At 40.0% G+C, this 19,872-nt stretch overlaps 1 protein-coding gene across 2 annotated transcripts in view; it reads right to left on the bottom strand.

Moving 5' to 3' along the window:
* LOC129775304 (proton-coupled zinc antiporter SLC30A2-like) overlaps positions 1-19,872 on the bottom strand; it is a 132,050-nt gene that overhangs the window by 82,441 nt on the left and 29,737 nt on the right. For both annotated transcript variants that reach the window (XM_055779882.1, XM_055779883.1), the window contains one exon: positions 16,223-16,386. In XM_055779882.1, the coding sequence (XP_055635857.1) occupies positions 16,223-16,386 (164 nt within the window). The remainder of the gene's footprint in view (positions 1-16,222; positions 16,387-19,872) is intronic.

Genomic DNA, 19,872 nt, shown 5'->3' with positions numbered 1-19,872 from the left:
GCGGTCCAAGCGTATTATATTAAAATCGTGGAAAGAGAGATCATTTTGAGAAGAGAGCCAGGAACATGTTCTTGACAGGTTTAAAAAATGTGTTTTCGAGAAGAACGAATTTCAATTTTTAAAATATTGTTGAAATAATTGTAAAACAAATTAGAATAAAAAACATACTATATTCAACTATAAAAATAACTCTAAAACTATTAGACATAAAAAAAACTTGGTAAAAGAATGAGAAACTGTTTAAATTTTAATTTAAAATATCTTTGAAAATTTTGAAAAAAAATCTCAAAGACATATTTTCTTACTTACTTACGTAACTTTTTTCTCAAACATATATTTTTTTTAAATTCTGAAAAATTATCTGTACAATAACCAACAAGTGGTCCATAAAACGGAAGATGGACACTTCTACAGAGAATTTTTCATCTAACAATAGCAATTCAGATAGCTAGAAATTCAATTTTGTAAAAATTGAAGAAAAATCTTTTCAAAAAGTCGTTTAGATTGTTTTTATTATTAGTTTTCAGGTATGCAAAACTGCTTAAATGATCAATATTTTTGCAAGTCTATAACAAACAGTTCTTTTTAGAGCTGCCACACAGTGGTCCGTCAGAAACTCTAGGTGGCCTCAAATAGAAAAATTAATGGAAATGCCTTGAAATTTGGTGTGCGGGGGTTTTCGAAGGTGCTGAATCTATTTTTGAGTAATTTCGGTTATGAATTCCAAAGCAAGGGCTGGGAGAGAGGGTAAAATGTGAAATTTTCGGAAAAAACACGTGTGGGGTGTCTAAAAATATGTTTTTAAACTTCCTGAAAACGTTTTCAATATTCTTTTTACCCAAAACCCAAAGCGGTGTGCAGGGGGAGGGGATAAAATTTAAAAAAATCGAAAAACACGTGTGGGGTATCAAAATATTTATGGCATTTTTTCGCAAAGTGGTCAGAAGTGGCTAGAAGTCGTAAGGGGAAGTTGTAGAGGGGATTCCAAGGAAGACATTTTGTTATAGCAAACTTTGGAGGTATTTAGAGAATTTTTTGTAGGTCTACATTTGCATAAATTCAATGTAAAAAATGTATTTACTTTCAAACACTCATTTCACAGCTTCAAAAAATTTCAAACTAAAAACGGAATACACATTCGAAATCAGCATAAAATTCTCTATCAAGAGCACCATCACATTATTTTTTGACCTATTTTGTTCCACTTGTGCAAAATTTGAAAAACATGCGTGTTTACCGCTATACTAGTTCACTGCATCAAACACTATGTTGCCACGTCGTTATCGCAACGAAAATCGTCACGGACACTGTTGCCATATGTGATACTAGATGCCTTGAAGGTTATAGAACAAAACTAGACCATTCATTCGGTCAGGCATTGTTGTTCATTTTTCTATTTAATGCCAACTAGAATTTCTGAGGGTGCCATTTGGAGTATTAAAAGTAGTACCTTTACGGATTTCTGAACAGTTAAAATTTATGAAAACATTTGTATTCATAAATCACGATCCTACGTCAAGCACCCGTCCACGTCCCTAGGCACAGACACTTCTATTTTTATTTAGCCTTGTATTTAAACGTTCATTTTTTGTAGATGTTTTGGTGATATGATTAATATTGTCTTGAATTATAGCGACTTAAAACTTTTCAATGCATTCGCCTAATTAAAAAAAACTTGACCTAAACCTTTGGCCTTGAGAAAAACCAATTTGGACGACACGCCACCGCCGACTGGTTACTGGCCATCTACTGTTGATTCGTGAATGTTGTTTTAATTTGATTGTTTTTTTTTCTATTATAGTGGCTTTATTATAGTGTGATAATCTGCCCATCCCCTATCACATATTTCATTAGTAAGCATTTATTTCGACAAGATAATTAAACGGCGCGGAAGAGATGCGCAATCCAAAAAGTCAGCTTTTTAATTTCACAATTTTGTTTTAAATATGTGTATAATTTGTTTATCGTTATAAGTGCGTAAAAATACCTGAGACTACATCTAAACACTTGCTAAACCTCATTCCTGAAGACATAATCCGCAAATTTAACTATGCAACACCTTTCGCAGAACGGCAACAGAAAATCAGAACCGAAGAAGTTTCCGTTTTCAGCCAAACAACACGGAACACGGTAAAATACCATGTTCGTAGGGGAAGTGGGGGCATAGTGGTCACCCTAAGGAATATGTCCATTTCCATTTCTACCGCCGTTTTTCTAAGATTATTATAGTTCATTGTTGCTCAAGATAGCATACGGCTTTTACTATAAAAATTCAAAATAGTACATTTTCCATCATTAGAAAAAAAAGGTGAAAAATCGACCTTTTTTTGCTTGGAGGTAATGTGGTCACATAGTTGGGGCAAAGTGGTCACTCGTACATATCAAGATAAATGGGATAGATTTATGTGTTTTTTTCGTCCAAATCATATTCGATTTAGTAGGTAAATGTATTAAATAAGCTTGGTTTATTCACCTAGAGCATCGAAATGCATGAAAACAATTTTAATGTGAGATTTTATATTCAGATGAAACACAATTTCTCCTCCAAAACAGTCACAATCAACTGAGTGACTATGTGTATTTCAAAAGACACGAGTTTTTTGAAATCACTAGAAACATGGGGAAACTCATGGTTTGAGGGGACATATCACCAAAAGGCAAAACCCCTTCCCTTTTCATAAAACTTATCCTAAAAATCAACCCATATTTCTTCCAACAGAATTCTATCTCGACTCATAAAGCAAAGAAACGCAGAAAATTTGCGGTTTTATCATAAGCGAAAAATGGCATTCTCATCGAATTCTAATTATATTTGCTAGTGGGATTGTGTGCTGCAAGTTCGAATCGACTTAATAATTGACAATTCATGGAATTTTTCAGATTTCCTTCCAGTTCTTACTCTATTTTTGACAATCTATATATAATTAACAATCCATTAGCAAAAGCTACTAGCCCTCGAGTTCTGACTCATTTTGATCCGTCTAAACCCATCACTGAGACGTTCGGGGTAAGTGATCATGGACTCTCGAGAATTCTTAGTCGCACAATAAATAACTACTTGCTATTCTTTTCGTCTTGGGCATAATTTAAAAAAGGAAAGCTCGTCAGTAGTTGCAAACAGGTCGAAGAGATTTTCTTATGACTTTCCACATTTGATTACATTATCACAAAACACGTCGGTTGAGGGGAACTATGTTGCCGATTGCTTGTCAAGACTTATTTTGTATCAAATCAAGAGTAACGCTGATTTTTGAGACGCATTTTGAAGGCGCAATTCTTTCAAAGAATTAAATTAGTTAGTTGTAAAGTTGTAAAATTAGTTAGTTGTAAACAGCTAGAGCCACAGACTGCAGACAATCAAGGAATTTTCTGTGTTCTTTTTTTTCCGATGAACAGAGAGTATATCAATATTACACATGAATTGAAGCAAAATGCATTAAAACATTTACAGGTTTGCCGAAAATCTTGTTTAATTGCAATGATGCAACCAATCCTAATTTGAAAAATTGAGTATATATTAGCCAAATAAGCCAAAGTACAAGATAATTTCATTCAAATAATTTAGAAAATCAACAAAAACACATTTATTCATCTGCACTTCACTCTCAACAGTTCGCTCGCAGTCAGTTCGTTCGGAAGCAATTCGTATGGCGAGCTATCGTTTTTTAAAAAAGGACGACTGTTCACTTTTTTGGCGAACTAGTTCTTTCGTACCATCAGTGATCGGTTTCCACATCTCTACCATGGAGGTAAATGCACGAATTGTATGCTAACATGTCGCTTCTTGTTCTTTCCCTATAGTGCAGAATAAAATATAAAAAAATACCCGCTTTATTCCTTGAATTGCTAAAGGGTGTGTCACATCAAATTGCATCACAGAAAAAACGCTGTAGAAATTCGCCCAGTAGACCGATCCTTTTGAAAATTTTAGAAAGTAGAATAAAAACTATTAAACAACTTTTGGCATTTTCTTTTTATTCATACTTCGAGCCCAAGCCCGTATGCTCGCACCTTCCTCTTTACCCCGGCCATAAGGTTCTGTACAACGTCAGGTTGTAGTTTTTTTTGAACAGATATCCATTTTCTCTTGAAGTCCGCCTCCGATTTGACAACTTTTGGGTTCTTCCGGAGGGCCTGCTTCATAATCGCCCAATATTTCTCTATTGGGCGAAGCTCCGGCGCGTTGGGCGGGTTCATTTCCTTTGGCACGAAGGTGACCCCGTTGGCTTCGTACCACTCCAACACGTCCTTTGAATAGTGGCACGAAGCGAGATCCGGCCAGAAGATGGTCGGGCCCTCGTGCTGCTTCAATAGTGGTAGTAAGCGCTTCTGTAGGCACTCCTTAAGGTATCCCTGCCCGTTTACCGTGCCGGTCATCACGAAGGGGGCGCTCCGCTTTCCGCAAGAGCAGATCGCTTGCCACACCATGTACTTTTTGGCAAACTTGGATAGTTTCTGCTTGCGAATCTCCTCCGGAACGCTGAATTTGTCCTCTGCGGAGAAGAACAACAGGCCCGGCAGCTGACGAAAGTCCGCTTTGACGTAGGTTTCGTCGTCCATTACCAGGCAATGCGGCTTCGTGAGCATTTCGGTGTACAGCTTCCGGGCTCGCGTCTTCCCCACCATGTTTTGCCTTTCGTCGCGGTTAGGAGCCTTCTGAACCTTGTATGTACGCAGGCCCTCCCGCTGCTTGGTCCGCTGGACGAATGAACTTGACAAATTCAGCTTATTGGCGACATCCCGGACCGAACTTCTCGGATCACGTCTAAACTGCTTAACTACGCGCTTGTGAACTTTTTCACTGACGGAGCATCCATTTTTGCCGTTCTTCACCTTCCGGTCGATGGTTAGGTTCTCGAAGTATCGTTTTAGTACTCTGCTGACCGTGGATTGGACGATTCCCAGCATCTTACCGATGTCCCGATGTGACAACTCCGGATTCTCGAAATGAGTGCGCAGGAGTAATTCACGACGCTCTTTTTCGTTCGACGACATTTTTCCAAATTTACGAAAAATTGACAGTGAAGCATGGCCAACGTGATCTATACACTAAGGAATGTTAGTGTCATATTCGCCGCCCGAAGGCCGGAATGGTCGCATCTATAGCGTGGTTCCCTAGCGTTTATCATGGAAGGGATAGTTGTTAGTGGGAATGGTTAAGAAAAATCAGGATTCACTGCAGTAAGTGATGTGATTATGTGAACACGAACTATCGACTACACAACGAAACAAAATTGTTAGAGAACTAGCTGTAGAAGGTAACCTAGAGACCGAGAGACCTCTAAATCCAATAAGATCGAAAATATATTTGTATATATTGTTATTCATCGCGCGTATTTTTTTATTGCAACAGGGAAAATAGTTTATTTTTTTAATTTATCTTACGTTTATTCTTCTTTATTCTTTGACAGAAGTAGAAAGACAACCGGGAGAACTCTGTTAAAACAATTAAAACCGACATTGATATAAGCGCCTTGCTTCCATCTAAACAAAAATAAAGGTAAAGAGAGAGTGTAGAGATTTGAATGTTAAAATTACTCTTCATTACGCCATTCGAAAAATTCTGAATACGGAATAGAAAAATACAGGACATTAGCAACACTCATCTTGCATTCTTCAGCAATACATCTCCTCTCAGCTGGTACCACATTTCCTTTCCGCTGATATTTCAATCACTCGTTCTGCTATTAGTCAACTCCTCACACCGGTAACACATCAGACGAAGCTGGAGCACGTCGAAACATGTCGGAGGATAGTGGCTCTTCACCAGATACATACACTTTACACATTTATAAAATAGTTTCGTTAGTAGCTATCAGTCACTATTACTCGCTATCTTCATCAAAACTCTGTCTAAAAACCCCTGGACTGTGAAGAAAATAGTGCCTATCGACGGAAATCGACTGAACGAAAAAAATACACAGAGCAACTAAAACTATGTCTGTCTTCGATGACTGCTCTCGAGAAATTTAAAAACACATTTCAGATTTTTATGCATTTATGCAAAAAATCCTCTGCTTTCAAGAAAAAATATAAATGAATATAACGCTCTCTATCTTTAACCATGTAAACTATAAAAAACAAGTACAATCAGTAATTCAAAAAAATATATAACACTTTTTTTGCAAATTTGATATTTTTTCAAAAAAGACTAACTCATTGGCTAAAAATTTGATATGTCGAATAACAAATTCGGTCCAGTGGTTTAAAAGTTATGATATTCAAAAAAATGTCCTTTTTTGTGAAATTGAGAAAAAAATTGTTTTCTAATTATCGGTTAACTTTGAAAAATCATAACTTTAAAACGACAAAAATCATATCAAGAAAATCATTACATCCAATTTATTTTATTGGAAAAGTTTTGCGTTTTCAAATTTTTAATTTATTATTGTTATTTTTTGTGTTTTTGCATAACCAAAGCCGCATAAAAATAGTTTTACAAGGCAGCGTTTTTGGGGTCAATGGGCCGTGGAAATTTTTTCAACTGTTGCAACCAAGGTTGCCAACTATATTTTTCAAAAATCAGGAAGAATGCAAAAAAAAATCAGGGAGAAATCAGGATAGCTCAAATCGGGTTGTCCGGAAAATTCGTGACGATTTTTGAGACATCGAAAACATCTTTTTTATAGACAGATAAACGCAGAATTTTGTTTCACAATCATTTGTCATCTTTCATGTAACAAAAAAAAATTATCCTCCCAGAATGTGTTTGCTTTTACGTCGAAAACTGTTCACAGTTTTTTCTATGCTGTCTATAGAGTAAGAATTTTCGCCCTTGACAGAATTTTGCAAGGACTTCTGAAAAATATTGTGAAGGTGCATATTGACTCCAAAATAATTTGTAATGATTCATTTTCATCACCCGTCGCGATTTACTTGAAAACGGCACTTTCATTCCGTTTTAGGAGCTCGTCGCAGACCGAGATGCAATTTATAAAAGCCAAATTATAAGGAACCCACCCTCGTAACGATTTACGTCAAGTTTTACCATATCATACATGAACGGTTGTTTAAGGTATCTGTAGATAATCTGTTTATTTATTTGTCGTGTCCCGAATATCCTTGATCAACGTTTCGATTTGATGTTTATCTGAGGCGGCTTTCCAAGCAACTTTTTAAAGATTATTCAATGTTGTTATTTCTAGATATTTCATATACCGATTTGATTTTTTTTTTATCCAAAATATATATTTTTATTAAGGCTCATATGGCGTCAACCTGACGGGGCCGGGAGTTCAATATTTCGACAATGTTTGCCTTATAACTATGTTAGTAATATGTAACCGATTACTCGCGGTTGGCTCGAGGTTAGTATTACAAGTGTTTTCGTAATTGTGATGTTGCTGTCTCCAATGCTCTGTACCTGTGCCGGACACGGGATACTTCCTTTTGGGATGCAGCTGACCATTAATCAGCAACGCCCCCTAGTCTGTACCCCATATCTAGCGTGGTGCGTCTTCTCGACTCGAGGAATCCAGGATAGAATGGTCACTAGCCGGCGCAAACATCAGCTCGTGTAGAGTTGTCATGAGCGGTACAACCTTTGGCTCTTGTTGAATGATCAGTGGACTGCACAACCTTTGGCCCGAGTATCTGTAAAGAGTGTGTGTATGTATTGCCGCGACTAATTAAAAGTTTATAGATCGGATAGGAGGGATATGAAACAGGGACACAACGAAGGAAACATCATTAAACGTTGACATCGGCGTTTCTGAGGAACAGGTATAGATGAAGCAGAAGATCAGGATCACGGCTACCTAAGATATCCCGGACGGGGATATCCGATTATTTGCCTTTTGCTCTCAGTGCTCTAGAGAGCTGAGAGCGAGCAGCATGGAACCGGATACACGACCAGACAATATGATGGATGTCGTGGTAGCCATCGCCACAATCACAAAGATTGTTTGCTGCGAGCCCAATGCGATAGAGATGCGCGTTTAGGTTGTAGTGATTGGACATGAGTCGAGATATCACGCGAATGAAATCACGACCTACATTCAATCCCTTAAACCAAGCACTCATCGAAACCTTAGGGATAATCGTGTGTAACCAGCGACCGAACTCATCTTCACTCCACATGCGCTGCCAACTAACGAGTGTGTCCTGACGAGGAATGTGAAAAAAATCATTATAGGCAATTTGCCTTTCAAAAAGTGTGCCTTCTGAAGCGCCCACCTTAGCTAGCGAGTCCGCTTTCTCATTCCCCGGAATCGAGCAATGGGAGGGAACCCATGCTAAGGTAATCTTGAATAATTTTTCGACCAAAACACTCAATAGATGTCTTATTCTTGTTAGGAAATAAGATGAGCGTTTATCAACCTTCATTGAGCGAATTGCCTCTAATGAGCTGAGACAGTCTGAAAAAATAAAATAATGGTCGATGGGCAATGTTTCAATGATCCCCAGTGCGTAGTATATCGCACCCAGTTCAGCGACATACACGGAACAAGGATCTTTGAGTTTGAAAGAGGCACTGGAATTTTCATTGAAGATGCGGAAGCCAGTGGACCCGTTTATGTATGAACCGTCAGTAAAGAACATTTTATCAGATCCAACTTTCCCATATTTTTCCAAAAATATCGACGGAATAACATTGGAGCGTAGGTGATCTGGTATTCCATGGATTTTTTGTCGCATGGACACATAAAAAATGACAGAGGAATTGCAAAAGTATGGGAAGCAAACTTGGTTGGAGATGGCTGGTGAAGGGTGCACGTCGTGGGTAAGGTACTCACGGTATAAAGACATAAAACTTGACTGAGGAGTCAGTTGGAGTAGATTTTCGAAGTTATCAATCACCAATGGATTCATGATCTTGCAATGGATGAGAAATCTGTAGGATAATTCTGTGAATCGAAGAGTAAGCGGGTGTACTCCTGCCAAGACTTCGAGACTCATCGTATGTGTCGAATGCAAACACCCCATGGCTATACGCAAGCAACGATATTGTATTCTCTCCAGCTTAAGGATGAATCCTGGCAGCGGATCGGAAGCAAAAACTGCCATATTCTAACACTGATAATATCGTTGTTTTGTATAACTGAATGAGGTCTCCTGGATGGGCACCCCACCATGTTCCGGTTATTGTTTGGAGAAAATTGATTCTTTGCTGGCATTTCTGTTTCAAATACGCAATGTGTATTCCCCAGGTACATTTAGAGTCAAAATATACTCCATGGTATTTGTAAAACATCGAGTGTTGGATCGTTTTGCCGGATAGGTGAAGCTGGAATTGGGCGGGTTCGTGCTTCCTAGAAAAAACGACCATTTCGGTTTTCTCCGTAGAGAATTCGATACCCAGCTTTAGAGCCCACGTGAACAGATTGTTCAGGGTATCTTGCAAGGATTTTTGCAGAACGGCGGGATTAGTAACCGTGATGGGAATAACTCCATCGTCTGCAAGTTGTCTCAGCGTGCAGTCTCTAGTTAGACAATCATCCATATCATTGACGTAAAAACTGTACAAGAGGGGGCTTAGGCAGGAGCCTTGTGGTAGGCCCATAAAACTGTATCGAGAAGATTTCAAGCTGCCATGATTGAAAAACATGTGCTTTTCTGAGAGTAAATTGTACAGGAAATTATTCAGAATTGGCGAAAGTCCACGATTATGAAGTTTCTCTGAGAGAATTTGGAAACATGGAAACTGAATCAAATGCCCCTTTGATATCGAGGAAAACGGAAGCCATTTGTTCTTTGCGAGCAAATGCGATTTGGATTTCAGAAGATAGCAGCGCGAGACAATCATTCGTCCGTTTACCTCGGCGGAAGCCGAACTGCGTATTTGACAGCAAACTGTTCGCTTCAACCCACTTGTCCAAACGAAGTAGAATCATTTTCTCCAACAATTTACGAATACAAGATAACATTGCAATCGGCCTATACGAGTTGTGATCGCAAGCCGGCTTGTTGGGTTTTCGTATGGCTATCACTCTCACTTGTCTCCAGTCATGCGGGACAATATTCAGCTCCAGAAACTTAATGAACAAGTTCAGCAAACGCTGTTTCGCCAAGTCGGAAAGATTCTTCAACAAGTTGAATTTAATCTTGTCCGACCCCGGAGCTGAATTGTTACATGAGAGGAGGGCAATTGAGAATTCTACCATCGAAAAATTCTCATAATCGCATTGGAGCGGAATGTCGCGTACGACGTTTTGTGCAGGAACGGAATCGGGACAAACCTTTCTTGCAAATTTGAAAATCCAACGGTCAGAGTATTCTTCACTTTCATTTGTATGGTTCCAGCCACGCATTCTCCTAGCCGTATTCCAAAGAGTGCTCATAGCTTTCTCTCTTGACAAACCATTGACGAACTTCCGCCTATATCCACGCTTTTTTGCTTTAATCAGTCCTTTTAGTTTGGCTTCTAGAGCTTGATACTTTGGAAACCATTCCACTAATCCAGTTTTCCTGAATTTTTTGAAAGCGGATGATTTTTCAAGGTAGACCTTTGAACACTCCTTGTCCCACCAAAGTGATGGAGGACGACGTCGGAAAGTGGTAGCAGGAACAAGTATTTTTTTGAGCTTGAAGTGCGCTTTCGTAAATCAAACTCGATATAAAGTTATACTCTTCGAGTGGAGGAAGTTCATGCATTGAAACAAGTGCTTCAGATATTATTTCTGCAAATTTTCTCCAGTCAATATTTTTCATGAGGTCATACGCAATATCGACTGACTCACGAGAACCTGATTCATTGGCGATCGATAAAATTATTGGCAGGTGATCACTACCGTGGGGATCTTGGATTACCTTCCACGTGCAATCCAGGGATAACGAAGAAGAGCAAAGTGGTATGTCTAGTATACTTGCCCGTGCAGGAGGGTTGGCTATTCTGGTTGCTTCCCCAGTATTCACAACTGTCAATTTGAAGTTGTCGCACAGATCCTAAATCAAAGTGGCACGGTTTTCATCGTAGAGTGATCCCCATGCTGTTCCATGGGAGTTAAAATCACCTAAGATTACCCGCGGCTCCGGCATTGCCTCGATAATATCAAAGAACTGATGGCGGCCTACCGTAGTTCTGGGAGGGATATATATCGAAGCAATGCAGAGGTCTTTGCCATTGATTTGTGTCTGGCAAGCAACAACTTCAATGCCTGTCATCGATGGGAGAGTGACTCTATAGAAGGAGTGGCATTTTTTAATCCCCAATAGTACGCCACCAAACGAGTCATTTCGATCGAGGCGAATAATGTTGAAATCGTGGAAATTCAGTTCGTCGGCTGAAGAAAGCCATGTTTCACAGAGGGAAAATACATCACAGTTAGAACTATGAACTAAAAATTTAAATTGATCTAGTTGAGGGATGATGCTTCTGCAATTCCACTGTATTACAGTGGTCAAATCCTTGACCTCTTGCACTGAATCAGGCATCGAGGGAAATGAACGCTGCTAAAAAACCACATTTTTCTTTCTAAAATGTTCTCACAATCGGAAGCAAACATAATACTATGCTTTTAAGAGGGTCATTTATATTTAGAGCATTTAAAATGTTGTCCACCAGGTCAGAAAGCGCAAGCAAACCAGATTGTGGCTGTTGCCTCGACCGCGAAAATGGAACAGACGGGGTGGGTGCTGCTCCGGTAAGTGCTGAGGACCCCTGGTGCGTAGAAGAACCGCTTAAACCAGGAGGTACTTGCTTCGGTCTATTCTCAGCACGTTCAATTCGAGTTTTCATTCCAACTTGGGAAGTTTCGGTCGTCTTTCTAGGGAGTGATGGAAAACAAGTAATTTTTCTTTTCCTGACGGCACCCTGCGATGTACCGGAACTTCCTGCATTGGGAGCGTCAGCAACAGGCTCGTCGTTCTGCAGAATGGAGTAGGGATTGTCCTGATTCGTTGGTACGGAACTCTTAAGCATTTCTGCATAAGTCCGCTTGGAACGTTGATTTTTTCCCCTCGTTGTTTGTACACCGGGCATTGAATAATATCATGAGGAGTCCCGCCGCAATGAAGACACTTGTGCTCTTTCGCGCAAGGATTCTCATCATGGCTCTCTCCACAATCTGCGCAACGTTTTTTATTGCAACAATAGGCGGCCGTGTGACCGAGTTGCATACATTTGTTGCATTTCATTACCCGGGGTACAAACAACCGAACAGGTAAACGAAGTGCACCTATTGCAACGTAGTTTGGAAGGGCGGAACCCTCAAAAGTCACACGAAAAGAATTTTGTCCGATTGAGAACCCTTTTGTCATTTTTGTCATTCTGTGACACAGATTTCAGTCGATCGCATGCAAGAATCTTCACAGTTTTTAGTGAAGAGTTCTTGAAGCGACCGACACCATCGATAATCTCTTTTAAAGTCAAACCCTTTTCGGTTATAGACGGTTACGCCGTCTATTTCGACGTTGCAACAGGGCACGTATACGCGATACTCAATCGCAAAGAGGTCGCAGCGCGTGATTTCGTTCGCTTGGGTAGTGCTTGAGACGACAACTCGTAGTTTGTCTGGCCCCTTCCGTGTAATCTCGGTAACTGCAGAAAACTTCTGAGTAAGTTCCTTCGAGATACGAATGACATTGAGAGGTTTAGATTTTCGTCTAAAGTATACAATGAATGGGCCTTTGGAGCCTTCATGGTATTCTTTTGGACGAAAATCCTGTTTTTCGTCAATGTCCTCATCTTCGGAACTTCCAACTTCATGTACAGAAGTTTCTTCCTCAACTTCAGCTTCATCTTCCTGCTCTTCAGGAGGAGGATCGGTTTCGGAAATATTCAATGGCGTTGATGGGGGATCCTTCCCGCCCTCAGCCATATAAAAAAAATCGGTCAACTGTTCGATATGAACAGAATATAATGATTCAAAATAAATAAATGAGTGAAAAATAAAATATTTTTTTATAAGGTTATGATTTTTTTTATGTCAAATAAAATGCTAAAATGAAAAAAAATTCCAATAAAAGTTCAACGGTATATAAGAAATAATGATCACCCCTAATGCCAACGTTTGCCGATTTGGTTAACACAAAGTTGAACAATGGTGTAAATCGTGCACAGAAGGTAGAAGGAATGATAGGGAAACAAAAGAAAAATAAATTTCTACTTGCCGCGACTGTGTGGCGTGTGTGATGAATGTGTCTGATTTGGATCCTCAGCGCGCACCACTTTAAATTTCGCTACACTCGCAAGCGCAACCGATGAAAAAGCACACTATTATTCGATGTGAAAAAAACACCTTTGTTGGATCGATTAATAACTTGTCCGATCTGCTTGCGAGTTGTCGAACCAATCTAATCCGATTTTATGTACTTACATATATGTTATTTGCTGCGAAATATAACCTGTATTTTTTTTTTGTTTAGCTTTACATAATTGTTAGTGACTAACATTTTTTTCATTGTTTGCGTTCCAAGTATATTCTTTCAAACTCCGTTTTAAGCTAATGTTGAGGATATTCATAAACATGGTATAAACTCTCTCAGGAGTGAAAAAGCCAGTGTGTCCCCGGATCTTTTGACTATTAATATTTTTCCTAAAGCCTGCACCACTACATTCAATTACAGAAAAATCTGTATTCAGAATTTATCTGTATTCATAGTTTATGTTTTGGATTGAATATTCACTCACCACAAAAGAAAAACATATCAGCGAGGAAGAATTGAAGATTGTTTTCAAATTATTTGTATGTTATTTGGTTAATAATATATTGGATAAATTGGATAAAATAAATCTCATTATATTGACTTTCAAACTAAAATTTTCTCTTGGGTAATTTTACACTCTGAAGCCTATTCCTTCATCAATAATTTTGGGGCCAGTTCTACATACACATCATCCTCTCTAATGTAATGTTTTACCTCAAACATAATCGCATTGAAACTATGAAACTATGCAGCACTGTTCTGAAAATCTTAGAAAAATTTGAGTGTTGTGAATATAATTCGGGATTTTCATTCTGGAAATTCAGTCGATTTACAACTGTCAATATGTATGGTAAAAAAGGTAGGCACATATTTGTACCAGAGAAATTCTGGAATGGATTCTAGTGTGCTTGTTATAGATAATTTTTTTCTGGTAAAATAAAAAGTACAAAAAATCAGTAATAATCGTGATCACTTTATAAAAATTAGGGAAAATTGAGTGTTTGTCAGGATATCAGGGAACGTGACAAAAAGTCTGGGAAATCCTGAAAAATCAGGAAAGTTGGCATCTTCAGTTGCAATAGTGAAAAAAATTTTCAAAGGTAAATTTATGTTATTACTCATATAAGCATTATGTTCTCTGAAGCTGGAATCGATTCGTCTTATAAAGTGTTAAATGAGCTGCTTCTCAAAAAAATGTCTCTGTACTGCCCTGGAATTAATGGACAAGCTTCCTTGTTCAAAATCTCCTTTATTAATTTGAATAGATAAATTTTATAAAGTCGTTTGGTGTAATCATCGATCTTAAAGGGTGTGTCACATCAAATTGCATCACGGAAAAAACGCTGTAGAAATTTAATTTTTAGGAATTATATCTTCAGCTTTCGCTTATAATCAGATAAGAGTGTATAGATCACGTTGGCCATGCTTCACTGTCAATTTTTCGTAAATTTGGAAAAATGTCGTCGAACGAAAAAGAGCGTCGTGAATTAATCCTGCGCACTCATTTCGAGAATCCGGAGTTGTCACATCGGGACATCGGTAAGATGCTGGGAATCGACCAATCCACGGTCAGCAGAGTACTAAAACGATACTTCGAGAACCTAACCATCGACCGGAAGGTGAAGAACGGCAAAAATGGATGCTCCGTCAGTGAAAAAGATCACAAGCGCGTAGTTAAGCAGTTTAGACGTGATCCGAGAAGTTCGGTCCGGGATGTCGCCAATAAGCTAAATTTGTCAAGTTCATTCGACCAGCGGACCAAGCAGCGGGAGGGCCTGCGTACATACAAGGTTCAGAAGGCTCCTAACCGCGACGAAAGGCAAAACATGGTGGGGAAGACGCGAGCCCGGAAGCTGTACACCGAAATGCTGACGAAGCCGCATTGCCTGGTAATGGACGACGAAACCTACGTCAAAGCGGACTTTCGTCAGCTGCCGGGCCTGTTGTTCTTCTCCGCAGAGGACAAATTCAGCGTTCCGGAGGAGATTCGCAAGCAGAAACTATCCAAGTTTGCCAAAAAGTACATGGTGTGGCAAGCGATCTGCTCTTGCGGAAAGCGGAGCGCCCCCTTCGTGATGACCGGCACGGTAAACGGGCAGGGATACCTTAAGGAGTGCCTACAGAAGCGCTTACTACCACTATTGAAGCAGCGCGAGGGCCCGACCATCTTCTGGCCGGATCTCGCTTCGCGCCACTATTCAAAGGACGTGTTGGAGTGGTACGAAGCCAACGGGGTCACCTTCGTGCCAAAGGAAATGAACCCGCCCAACGCGCCGGAGCTTCGCCCAATAGAGAAATATTGGGCGATTATGAAGCAGGCCCTCCGGAAGAACCCAAAAGTTGTCAAATCGGAGGCGGACTTCAAGAGAAAATGGTTTTCTGTTAAAAAAAACTACAACCTGACGTTGTACAGAACCTTATGGACGGGGTAAAGAGGAAGGTGCGAGCATACGGGCTTGGGCTCGAAGTATGAATAAAAAGAAAATGCCAAAAGTTGTTTAATAGTTTTTATTTTACTGTCTAAAATTTTCAAAAGGATCGGTCTACTGGGCGAATTTCTACAGCGTTTTTTCCGTGATGCAATTTGATGTGACACACCCTTTAGATGTAGTTTTTCAGAGCTTGCAGGAGTTTCAGATAACGGAGGGCATTGACCCGTTTTCTTTACAATTATTCCTGAAATTATCGATTCAATATCTTAGGTCTGATTGCTATCGAGATGTTTTACTATCCGACACCTTGATAAGTAAGCAACTTTGGGAAAATAACGATATTTGTTAAAAAAAAATAATTTAAAATGATTAACTAGTCGTACCTAACTATCGCTCCTCCAAAATCTACTTAATAAATAAAAAAAAAATAAGCCGACATATTTTTTAATTTTGTTCTATACCAATAGAAAAATGCATCCTCTCTGTAGTAACATTATCGTAATCCTTTAAACAAATTATGGAGTGCTGCGAAACCCAAGTGAATACAAGAAAAAAAATAATTTCGCAAAGAGGTGCCAAAAACCATTAGCCCCATCATTCCGAAGTCACTATCGAATTACTGGGCGCAGTCACTGGGCTTCGAACTGTGTCGTCGATTTTTGGCACCGTTTTTGGACATCCGGAACAAAATCACCCGAGCTTACATTCAAGTTTCCTAATGTTCAACTCGTCCGGCAGCTCGCAGCAGGATTCGGCCAGCTTTCCGTGCACACAGTAGATAACCGATATCTGCTGGGAGAGGGGATGCCTTCGCGGGGCATCGGTTGCATTGGCATTGGCATCGGTTCCATAGCTTGGCTTCAGTTCGCTGGAAAATAAAGAAAAGTATCCGTGAATGACTGCTGCCAAGCGTTGATGTATACAACAATAAAGTAAGAAGTTGAATGGTCCGGGAATCCCCACTTTGCCCTCCCGTGCAGAACTATTCGTGCAACCGTTGACCGGTGGTAAGAGGTGAAAAACACGTGACCGATGAAAGACGGCTGGCAGAGAGATTGCATTTCCGATTCGGGGGCAAGAAACTTTTTTCTTCTTCTTCTTATTCTCTTCGTTATATACTGTGCGGAAATTGTTTGAAACCTTCGGTACCAGGAAGGTATGAGAGAAAAAAAATGCTTGGATTTTTACCAAAGCAATAAACTTTTCCGCAGTGCTCAGTTCCTCGGAGGTAGAGAAGAAGGTGAATATCTGAATAATCCTTTATTGCTGCAGTAGATACCAAATGCGTAAGCATGTTTCAAGATCGAAACGATAAGCTGAAGTAGCGCGGCGAGAAAAAAAAGGATACGCCAAGCGTCGATCGGGCGCCTGCATTCCAATTCTATTGCTGCAATCAAAAACCTCTGGCATGAAACGTTCGGTGTGTTTTTGCGCACCCTCATTATTTCACTCCCAATTTTCCACGCGAAGCAAGCAGAGCGCGGTAGTAGCTTCACGATGCAGTTACTAGAATTCCGAAGACCTACTTCAAAGTATTGCCTCACTGCTGCCAACAATGGTTCCCATTCCGCGCCGAATGCACAACTCTTTGTGGATCCCGAAACTTCGAAAATTTAATATCCCTCGTAAAATATACTCTGCTATAGTGCTCTCAATGGGCACGAAAAAAAAAGTAAAATGGTAGGAAAAAAGCTAATGCCGTATGTTTTTTTTTTGTCTCGCTCATTGCAGGGGAAGTGCTGGTGACAATATATTTTAATGAAAATTCCGTCTTGGCAACTTCCAGAGTGCGGCCGTTCATAGAAATGCTAAATTAGTGCAGTGCAGCGGAATAGAGGAAATCGTGTGGGGTTCCAACCGCAAACATGAAAATGTGAGCAACCGATAGCATCACAAATTGTTCCTCAAACTATGGTCACCACAATCAATTATAAAAACGTCACCATCAGAAATTAATATCCATCTAGCTTTCGTCTCATTCTCATGGTTCACTCCACTGTTCCGACCGAATTTTCGTGTTTAATTTTATCCGAAAGTACAACAGCTCCACACTCCCATTCCCACTAATCTCCATTACAGCGATGCGGATGTGACTGGCAGTTCCATTGGGTAGAAATCCGTTCCTTCCATTTATGGATACATATGCAAATTACTAATTAACGGAGGACAATATTTCGTGAAACTCGTTTCCGGCAAGCGGTTTCATACTTCCCGGGGTTCACAGATACATAATCAGTTCGCAATACAAATTCATGACGAATTGTTACAATTTCGGAAGCAGCTGCCATCGAAAATCCCCCGAGCACGCAGTGATATCTCATGTCATATGCTAGCAAATTGGGAAAGCAAATCGCCACTCTGTGTGCTTCGCAAAGTACTCAACGCGATACATACAAACGCGCGCGCCACTAACCGATATAATCGAAAGTCAACCAATTTTTCACATCTCCCACAAGCCAATATCCTCTCTGCAAGCACTTGGAGCAAATTGATTACACTTTCATAAATCCGATATCGTTGGGACGCAAGCGGCGAACATTTCGCCTGGTCACGAATAAGATCACATTCCGGGCGAGCAGCAGCTAAATAAATGTCCCACTTGAGAGATCGGAAGCTCTGGCCGCAGGAAGGAAAGAAGGAGCACATGTGTATCGAAGAGTCCGGGCAATCCCATTTCAACAATATATTGGATACTTTTTTTCCCGATGCTTTTCTTCAAACATCCCACCCCCCATTGGAAACACACCCGGTCGAGGAGGTGATGGGACACTTGAAGTGTTGTTTAAAGATGACTCCAGTGTGTGAAGCATTTTGGCTCATCAGCATACCATTTTCTAAAAGGTTTATAGTTTCTAACCCCTTCTTTCTGATGCTCCATCCTAGGAGCAGCCCGTGGCCAGCAAAGTCTACGACAACGAGCGCTAGGGGTTTAAAACTCGGTTCGCAAATATGTTGAACTTGTTGGCAAAAAAAATAATAGTGATTCGGAAGACAAAACATTTTCATAATGTACTTCTCTAATATTCAGATGAAATGTGTGAATCCAACTTGTAGAATGTCGTAATATTTGATGTATTTTTGAGCCATTCGAAAATTTTGAATTCTATTTAAATTTCGTTCTGGGTGAATTTGAATTTGGGCTGTGTAAAAATTTAACTCCCCATATAAACAAAATACAAAACATATCACTCTTCAAAATTGTCCGTTTTCATATTTACTGTGAAAATTCAGTTAAAAAAAGGTTGAACAGTTCAGTTAATACAACATGAGGCCATACGTTGTCATGCTGTAGAAGTCCTTGCTTGTGCCTCTGTTCGTTATGCAGTGGCGTAGCGTGACCGGGTGATACCCGGGGCAGGTTACTAGGGTGTCACCCCTCCATAATACTTAGTTTTTGTTTTCGAATGAAAAATCAAACTTATCTGAACAAGAAACGTAATTATCATAATAATAGCAAAACCTTAGATAGAACGAACAAGAAATCACAAAGTGTTCACGCGTTGGTCACTGGAACAGTTACAGTTACAAAATACGAAAATAAATAAAATATGGTTTATGTGTGGATATCGAAATGTGACTTAAACAAATCCTCTGAAATAAATATCTTTGAGAGCTGAGACCGACATAGATGTTGTACAATTGCTTTCCGTGTGCAGTCTTCAGAAAACAAACTCAGCGCGCGCTCAAAGGAATCTCTTAATCTATCTTAGTGCGAAGAGCACAAAATTCATTAGCACGACAGCGCAAAATGTACCCGGCGCAGAACTCAGATACTAAAAATTTCTTCTCACTTGTGTGATGAGATTCTCATTATATACATACACACACATACACATCAAATTCTAGCGCCTGCTTTGTCTTCGTTCGTTCTAAAGGCGCGTCCACATTATGCCGAATGATGCCGTTCGGGCTGTACCAGGCGGCATATTCGGTTCGTTATGTAATGTGGACGCCCCATCGGGTGCACGAAGCCGAAGCCCCATCGGATGCACGAAGTCATTACGAACACACGAAGCACAATGTCGTCAACGCTAATTTACTTCGTTTTGTTTTGGTTCGACTTTCTCGAACCGGACCCACTTGTTTCGGGTTGGGTTCGGTTTGATTGGAGTCGGTTTTCGGCATCTCGGCAAGCCCGGGTGGTACGTCCACATTTAGTCGGCTTTATCGGGCGGCCAAGGCCGATTGGCGTAATGTGGATGCGTCTTAAGCAAAGCATAAAAACAACAGCGTATCCCCGTACGAACCGCCTCAACAGAGAAACAAACCAGGCAAACAAGAGTCGAGCGCGATTTAAAATTGGGCATATACACCAGTGTAAAGAATGGATGTTCGAACTTTAAAGCGCCCGGTA

Source organism: Toxorhynchites rutilus, chromosome 3 (assembly GCF_029784135.1).
Source record: "Toxorhynchites rutilus septentrionalis strain SRP chromosome 3, ASM2978413v1, whole genome shotgun sequence".
NCBI classification, from domain to species: Eukaryota; Metazoa; Arthropoda; class Insecta; order Diptera; family Culicidae; genus Toxorhynchites; species Toxorhynchites rutilus.
Note: the sequence above shows the minus strand (reverse complement) of the source record. Positions and strands in the feature narration are given on the sequence as shown.